Below are 9,505 nucleotides of genomic sequence, written 5' to 3' on the forward strand. Positions count from 1 at the left end.
GAGCTTTTTCGGAGCACGCATAATTATTTAAATAAATATCTAATTGAGTGACAAATAAAGGAGTTTGATGCGCGTAAAAATTATTTAATATCAAATTATGTATTTAAATGCTTCAGGACATAACGACGCGGAAGGTGTCGCATCGAGGGAGCTGATAATCCGAGAGGACAGCCTGAGAGGAAAAGGAGGCCTAGGAGAAGCATCGGGCGCGATGAAACAACTTTGTGGTAAATATTATTTTTTAATGTATGTAAAAGTAATCTTCTTTTCTGTTTATTCTTGAATAATTGTTTTATTTTTTACTATGATTTAGATATATAGGCTGCGTTCGCTTTGGGCGCTTTCGTGCTGAAAGCATCACTCCATCTGTTTTCAACATGTAATGAGCAATAAAGATAGACTGATGCTTTCAGCACGAAAGCACCCAAAGTGAACGCAGCCATAGTCATTAGGACTTATTTGCTGGCGACGCTCTCCAAACATAGAGATAAAAGATGTTCGTTTTTTTCGCGTCTATGTTGCCGAGAATCTGCATGGACAAATTCTGCAATTTCCATAGAATTTCGATTAAATTCCACAAGTTTAATTTTGAGCGCGTCACTCCGGCTCGAATGCCAAGGCAAGTCCCTCCGTAAAACACTGTGGAGATGCACGACATTTTTCTATGCTCACACAAAAGAAAGAAATAATCGTGAAAATACAGTAAATTTTTCTTTGAGAAAAATCGCGGGAAAAATAAAAGAAAATAGAGGGGGGGGGATGAGAATAGAATATTTTATTTTCATCTCACGCCTCAACTGTTATTATAAATGCCCAGGAACCGACGAACGTCAAGATTTTTAGATCTTCGTTCAGTTCTCGCGTCACAGATGACGCCACTATTCGCAATAATGACTGGAGATGAAGTATTGATCGGGAAAAATTCCAAAAAAGAAAAGCCACATTTATATTTTCCTCTTTTTAACTTAACATTCTTGTTTTCTTATATATAGTTTTTGTATGTTTATTAAAAATTTATTCTCAAGGGAACGATTGTAAAAAGTGGGAGAGGACGATATCGAGTAAATGTTTATATAGGCAGTCAAAGAAAATCGATATTCGTCACAAAGTTGCTCTTGGCGATTTATCAAAATGCAGCAGATCGGATTCAAAATATTTACATACCGCATATGTTTACGATTCAAAAATATTTCGACTCAGCGATGCAAAACGTCGATTTATTCACCGTGAATTATTCGCCACTATATTATCTGGTACACATACAGTCTAGTGTCCGTTTCTATACTAATACGGATCAACTTTAATCTCGGTTTAACTTACTTTTTATCTTATTCTAATTCTTAAAACTAGAAAAGGATAAAAAGTAAGTCAACTCGAGATTAAAGTTAATCCGCATTGGTAGAAATGAACATAGCTAGATCGTTAAAGTTCTCGCGATTTTTCATTGAGTAGGTATTATTTTTTCAATTTTAATTTTAATTTCGACCGGCGGAAACGTCCCTCTCGTCGTAAACATGGATACGTCAGCGCCCGCCTTTAGAAAATTATTTATTTAAACATTTCATGTGCATTCCAAGTTTTTTGAATATCGATAGTCTGTGCGAAATTTTCGTGAGACGTCTCGTACATATTTTTCAACAGCCGGAGCAAATTACAAGGATCACATCTTCACGGATATCATGTGTCATGCGTGTAAACGAAACGATTTAGCTTATTAATACATTAATTGTCAGCGATTTATTGATGGATGTCAGCTATTCGCCGATTTAACTTTTTAAAGAAAATACAAAATTTATTGTGTGTGAGTTTCGATGAAGAATAAATATAATTAAATAGCATATTAAAATAACATGTTGATATAAAAATAGCGTCGGGGACAAAGTTGTCTAATTATACAATGGCAGCGTGTTAAAATCGAGATCGTTTGTGGCGCTTTTATGAAAAAGATTGGAAAAGATTCGTGATACTGATATTTAAAGAACTCACAATCAGACGAATATATTAATTAGTCTTGAAGCCTGCAGTAAGTCTATGTAAAACAAACAACGATTCGACTAATTTACGAAATTGCAATTACAAATTTAATTTGCGACGATCCTCCGAGGAACCTGCCTGATCCTGCCCATTCTTGTTCTCGCGAGGACTGCTCGAATTCGAACGCGGGTATTTATCTAAATTGCATTTGGGCTTTGCCTTCGATTTGTTCTTGGAATTTCGCACGCGCTGCGCAATCTCTTCGATGCATCTTTGATCCCTCTCGCTAATGCCGAAACTTACACCACCGCTCGCGTATTCTTCGAGCTCCCTGAAATAATAACGAGCTCCTTGAAAATCGAGCAACGCATTGTTATGCGAGACGTACATTGTTAGAGTCAGCAAAAAGGCTGACTCTCCATAAATCGTAAAAAGAATTTAATTTTAATTAATCCTTAGATTGAAATATTAGATTCTCAGATCGAATTCGTAGGATATAAAACAATCTTCGATCGTTCGACGATTACATATTCGTTTCAATCGTTTCTTTACCTTCGTACATCGCTACACCTAAACGCATGACCTAAAAATTTATCTCGCAAAATAGGCACGGAGGCTGCAAGATCTATCGATGCCTCCTCGGTCGAAATATCGTCTCAAAGATAAACATTTATCACGTCGTTATTTTCTAATCTTCTCGCGGTAACTTTTTAAGGCCAGTTCTACAATCAGTCGTATGTCGGAGTCGGATGTCGGAACGCAGCCGATGATCCAATGAGGAAAATTCATTTTCAAAAAAGAAATTATCTTATTGGACCATCGGTTGCGTTTTGACATCCGACCTCGACATACGACTGATTGTAAAACCGGCTTAAAGGACGCGAAAGCCGCGCGGTCACATGACCACCGCATTCGACATTGCACCGCGGCAAATTTTTTTATCTTTATAGACTACAAACGGCATAAAAAGTTACCTCGTAAAGTGAACATAAAAGATGCAAGATTCACCGACACCCGCGATCAAAATATTACCTGAGAGATATAAACGTTTATGGCGCTAGAAAATCGTTTATTCATCTCTCGACGACTTTTTAAAGCGCGCGAAGGCGCGCGCGGTCACGCGACCGCCGCGACGCGACGACACCGCGACCGCGGCAACTTCATGACGGTCCCCTGCGGCGACTCGAAGTGGAATCACGATCGTTCGGCGAGATCGAACAAACGATCTACCGAGTGTTCCGCGTTATTGGCGTCGTCCGACGAGCATCGCGAGACGCCCCCGGACGCCGAGGACGCGAGGAGCGTGGAGTACGCGACCGACGGGCCGTCGCAACGAATTAATCGAGGCAAGTGATCCCCGCTCATTCCCGGAGCGCCGCACCGTCGCGTCCGCCATGTTCGCGATGAATTTACGAGTGCGTTTTGGTACTCTGGGAAAAATAAAGACGGAAATAACCCACTTTGGGGCCCACGATTACGCGTAACTAAAAATCGTAATTAGCTATTCTATCTATTTCAAAGATTTTTAAATTATACTAGTCAATTCTCTTATATTCAGTATTCAGTTACGCAAAAATAATTTTCACTTAAGGGGCACTAACCAAAATGTTAATTAGGGATACGATATCCAAATAATTTGATTATCTAAAATCGTGGGTCCTAAAGTGGGTTATATTTTTCCCAGAGTATCGCTCACGATATCGACCGTATAAGATATTTTACAATTTTTACCGAGCAAATGTAGCTCGCTGTGGGCATAATGAGCGCATATAATGAGCGCATAATGAGCGCCAGCATTACGTACATCTAGGCAACAAATAACTTGTACAACGAAAAATGGAGAGAAATAGAGATGCAGACGGGTTTATTATGAATAAAATACCTAAATGTAATTGAGTAGAAGCTCACCTCTGACGTCGGTGTAGCTTCGCAATTAATTTGTTTAGGTACTGCGTTTCTTTCTGCATCATTTTCAGCTCCGACTCTTTTTCCTGGAAATGAAAGGTCTGTGATACGAAACAAATCCGCTTGTTTTTGCATTAATTAAAATCCTCTTGAACATGCAAATTATTTACATGTGAGCTTTATTATATCACGATGCGATGTATATTACGATAAAAAATATATCACTATAATTTTCAAGTATCGCGTATTAAGTGTGATCGCCAATCCCGTAGCGAGGCACAATAATAATAAAAAAATGATGTTGTTTTTACAGCGCTAGCTAACAGCAATCTAATTGAAAATAATCTTGTTAATTTACTAACAATATTAATGAAACAATTAAGTAACATTTGATTAGAATAAGAGCACGACGTATTTGTTTTATTAGTACTGTTTTTAAATTGGCAAAATTATTTTCAATTGGACTAATAATGTTAATACATTATTTTTTTTCCGTCTATAAAAATGCATAAAAGCATTTTAACTGCACGTTGACTATTACTGTACGAAGAGATAAATAACTTTGTCCATTTTTCAGCATTATATTAATATTCTGCTTTATTATATTTATTTATTTTTTAAATCAAAACAGTAAAGTTTTTACTTTTGCCTTCAAGAAATCGAATCGGCAAACTAACTGGCATCTATCTATAGATCGCTGTGAGTTAACTCGTATTCGGCAATCAACGTGTTAACCAAAGCAAATAGATATTATAAACAATTCATTAAGTTTTATAAATATTGCGTGCGTAAATTAAATATTCCCTAGTAGCACAACTTTATTACAGCAATATTGGCAACAATATCCAATTTTTATGTTGAGTATAGACTAATTTCTCATACTGGTACTACAATGTAAATGTAAAGTATAGGCGCTCTTTCTTTTTTAGCAAATATTGGCAGTGCACTTGCATTTTACTAATAACAAACATTAGCTTTGCATTGGGAAACATTGGCCAAGACATTCCCAATACGATCAACATTCAGCCAACATGTTGCCAATGTATTGTGCTCTTAGGGATATTAAGACCGAGAGTTACAGATATTCGAGATATTTAATTCAATCTTTCTCGATATAATGATTCACACGTCATCAACGCGACACGCTGCACGTCAATTTAGCGCGCTGAAAGTTTTCAATATGCTATCGAGCTGTGTCGGTTATCGGCATTACCGTCAAAGTATCCATAACCGCGCGAAGTTCGTCCTGGCGAGTTTCGCAAAGGTGACGCGCGGTGATCGCCTCCGCGGTGAGCCGTGCTAATTGCTGCTGGCAATTCCGCTCGCGCTCCACCGCTTTATCCCAGGCTTCTTCCCGGGTGATCACGGCGTCCCTCAAAGTCCGCATATCCTTCTCCAGTAACTCAAACTCGGATCTAATCGCGATAAGAGTTGCGAGTTATGAACAAAATCGAAGGCGGAGTCGCGAAAGGTCGAGAGTACAGCAGTAAAATTAAGATAATAAAAATAATTTATTCAAAATTTATTCAAGCATTAAAACATTTTAATTAGCTTACTGGATTGCCTTCCATAAGAGAAGAAGAGATCAAAAGAGATTACGCTCTTTATCTTCATTATTATTTATATAGTAAGCTTTTTAGTCGACGGAAATTTAAGTAAATTTGCTTGGACCAAATTGTATGAAAATGCAAAATATTGCAAAAGTGGTTTAAGTTTCATGAATTTTATATTTAAAAAATGTATTAAATGAGATACTCAGAATGAAGTTTCATCTTAAGATACAGATAGTTTGACAATTTTGCATTTTAATTAAAGTTAATTAATATCAGTAATACTAATATATTCCTGATTAAGTAATATTAGTATATTCAGTTGATTGTGTAAAAAAACCAGCAACGAAAAAGTACAATTACTTCTGCAAATTATCTGACACTACTAAGATATTATATAATTAATATGGAGCGTTTCAAAATTAATTATTACGATATGTGATGAGACAATTATTAGATTCCATGTTGTTGAACGTAATCACGTTTGATTTTTTTTATAGACCATCTATTCTTGTTTATTAATAACTTTATTTCATATTGCTTGACACAAAGACATTCAATAACATGAGACATGAAATAGATTCACCCAAATTCAATCTCGCTGGAGAACTTACTTCGTGATAGTGATCCGCGTAAGTGATTCTCTTTGGCATCCCTCCAATTCTCCATGGCAATCTTTGCAGGCTTCCCAAACTTGTAATCCGAGATCAGTCTTAGAAACTATATTCGTCGAGGAAGTACATTTATTTTCTAGACACTTTTCGTCGTGTTTCTGAAATTTATATGGAAGGACAGGCTAAATTTACATTTAAAAATGTGCAAAACTTTCTTATATTTTATGTAAGATGTCCGCGCAAAACTGAAGCGATAACAAAGTTTTGAATTAAAGTTTTGGATTCCTGAAATTGTGTTGGATAGTTTGTGATTATCATCTTTTCTCTATAACTTTATTAATTTTAATTTTAAATACTAGTTAAAAAAACTTTTTTTATATATTGTAAAAAAATTTGATTATAAATCTTCAGACGTGTTGCATCTTTCAATTAAAAGAAGAGAAAATTTATAGCAATAAATAATAATATAATAATGGAATAAAATATTATTATTATACCCAGAAAGAATAAATATTTAAAAAATTTAGGAAACTAATTAAACATTTTATTAGTTAAAAATTCTTAATTATAATTATTGTATATAATAATGTAATTATTTCATTTTCACGTCAATTATTATTTATTATCTATGCACTAAACATTGAAGGTTTAGAACAGTATCTCTGCATATAATATTTAATTATATTTTATAAATATTTTTTCTTATATTTAATAAATATTGTTTTTACTGTTTATTTCATTAATACCTCGGTCAGCTTGACTTTCTCTTCATCAAGTTCGTTTTGCAATAATGACACGTTCTCTTGCAGTTTCTCCATTTTAGTCGCGTCCTCTTCCAGCCTGCAGATCGTTTATCTTCAGAGGATTTGTTTAAAATTTGATATTTATTGAAATGCGAATAAGCTCGCTTGTATATGTGATATTATTACATCAGTTTTTATTTAGTAAACACATAAGTTAATAAATTAATTGATAGCGGTGATAATCTCACCGCTTCGTCAGGCTCTTATTTTCCGCGATGAGATCACGATTTCTGAGAGTCAACGTTGCGTTACTGTCTTCCAAGAGCTTCAGACGAATTTGCATTCTCTCGATCGAAACCACCGGCGCCGATTCACGATGCCTCGTCGCTTCGTACGTGTGTGCACTCGCAATTCTCCCCATTTGTACGCTCGAGTCTGGAAACGGCGGATCGCCCCTGCCTACGACGCGGGGGATTCCGAGCTAAATTAATATTCGTACGTTTCTGCGACTGACACGCTTCGGGTTGCATTGTTCAAAACGTACGACTAAAGCAAGACCGAGAAATGGCAGTTTCATTGCAGGAATTGATAAGTTAAGAAAGGAGTCAGTCAATTCTGCGATATTCATCAAATCTTGTTTTTCTGCCAATTTTATAAATTTTGATTAATAAAAATATATACTCAACATTCTGTAGATAATTTTTAATAGAATCTGACAATGCAATTAAGTAACGATGTAGTAAACATTAATAATATTCGCATATTAATATATTAAATGATTAATATATCAATATAGGGTGTCTCAGACTTGTCGTGCCAAGATTTTTATCTCAAATCTACAGGTATATCTACCATTAATGGATGGCACGGCAGGTCTGGGACACACTCTGTATATTGTAAGATCAGGATTGCCTTGTGGTCCAGTAAGCATGATACACACATATTTCTATTTAAGCTTCTAAATGCAAAAATATAACTTAAAATTCGTCCCGCTTCTCCAAAAGAGTAAATATAACCTAATCGTTTTTTAATTTCATCAAATTGTCAGAAATATGTTTGTGCGTGTTTAGAATTTATACATTTCTGTAATAATTTATTTAACATTTTTTACCTTTCCTAAATGTCTCATTATTTCTGCTTAAATTGGACGATTTCCAATTTGAATGATTTCCAGAATAACTTCCTAAAAGATGAATAAATTTATTTGACTATCTGATTGCATATAAAATAAACTACCAATCCAAACCAAGAAATATTACGTATTAAATCACATATCCAACATATTGAATCAGAATATTACATCTTTTATTTGAGGAGAGAAGTATACATATAACAAAATTTAAATTCTTATTTCTTTTCACATTAAATCAGAAATGTAATCTTATTTTGTTTCTATATGTTCAGCATATATCTGAATAAAATCTTTATATTCTAGAAATATTAATAAGATAAACATTTAGCGATTTTAATTCAATTTGGAAATGAAAAAGTCTAAGCAATTTAACCAAATTTTATTATAAAAAATTCTATTTGTAGCATATAAATTCTGGACAGAACGTAAATTTTGCTTCTATATATTTATCACTTCTCCATGTAATTAGGTATTTCTTGAAATGTAAGAAATTACGCACTATTGCTGCAGACTTCGGAACAGGGATTTTTCACGGCAGATGTATGGCAGGTTGTCGTATAACAGCTGTGAGGATACTTGAAATCCAAGTGCAATCGATCTCGCCGTGGTGGGTCCATTATTCGATAACGAGTGCAGGACATCACGTTCTCGCGTTCTCGTCAATTATATTGGCAAATATGATCCCCTTTCAAGCGTGATTTTTCCACACCAGTTTTTCAAGTTTTTTTTGCTTGCTATTCTAGAAAAAAAATTCTTTTGTTTGTCCTTTTGTACTTTTACTAATGCATTATTATTTCTTTCGCGAGGACATATTTTATTTTTAAAAAATAGTTTTTTTAAGAAATGGCAAAAACGTAAAACACAAAAATCACGTCGCAATGATTCGGATTAACGATTTTCTTGGAGTTCAGCCGTTTCCAATTTATTCCACCCGTCCGGCCGAGAATAAAGCAACTTTCGCACTTTCGTCCCTGACGTTGACTAGAATGCTGACACCTCTTCTCGTCCCTCTTTTCTTCACGAGCAGTAAATAATGATTACTGCGAATGGCTGGTCATGGAATCGGCAGGTCCCCCCACAGACCTAAACGTCCGAAAACCCTTTCTCTCGCGTCTTCACATATTCCCGCTAAAGGGGATGGGAATAAAAGGAATACGTTACGTAAGCCGTATTCGCCGCATGCTCCACCGTGAAATTTCGCTGAATCCCTTGCGTGGCCATTGGTTACTTGATTTTCTTTGTTTCCCCTGTTTTTTAATACTTTTCGCGGCAGAGTTCGTGAGTATTGATATTAGGCGAACTTGGCATAAAAGCCCCTGCTAATATTGTGCCACTATTATTTCGAGAGAAATGATATTTTTCGTATGCAAATATTCTGTAGACATTTCCTCTTGTACAAACAGATCGCATGTTATTCGTGCTCGTAAATAATCCAGAATTACTAAAGTTTGGCTAAGAATTATATACCGAATGAAGCAAAATGGAAAAGTTAAGTTTCAATGTTTCTCCGACACATAAAGAGCACGTAGATAATATCACCGAAATGAAGCAAATATTTCTCTGCAGAGTGAGGAGCGTGAAACGATT

The 9,505-nt window shown here is 35.4% G+C and overlaps 1 protein-coding gene across 1 annotated transcript; it reads right to left on the reverse strand.

The window, feature by feature from the left end:
• Positions 1-1,721: 1,721 nt before the first annotated feature.
• On the reverse strand, positions 1,722-7,207 carry LOC139786044 (uncharacterized). The gene is made up of 6 exons (XM_071725208.1): positions 7,035-7,207; positions 6,790-6,883; positions 6,044-6,201; positions 5,093-5,294; positions 3,883-3,965; positions 1,722-2,305 (listed from the first exon to the last, which is right to left on the reverse strand). Exons 1-6 carry the CDS (start codon positions 7,205-7,207, stop codon positions 2,074-2,076), a joined length of 942 nt encoding a protein of 313 aa, XP_071581309.1. The 3' UTR covers positions 1,722-2,073.
• Between the last annotated feature and the right edge of the window lie 2,298 nt (positions 7,208-9,505).

The sequence above is a fragment of the Temnothorax nylanderi genome, unplaced genomic scaffold, assembly GCF_030848795.1.
Source record: "Temnothorax nylanderi isolate EJ_2023f unplaced genomic scaffold, tnyl_v1.0 TNYL_tig0009_pilon, whole genome shotgun sequence".
NCBI classification, from domain to species: Eukaryota; Metazoa; Arthropoda; class Insecta; order Hymenoptera; family Formicidae; genus Temnothorax; species Temnothorax nylanderi.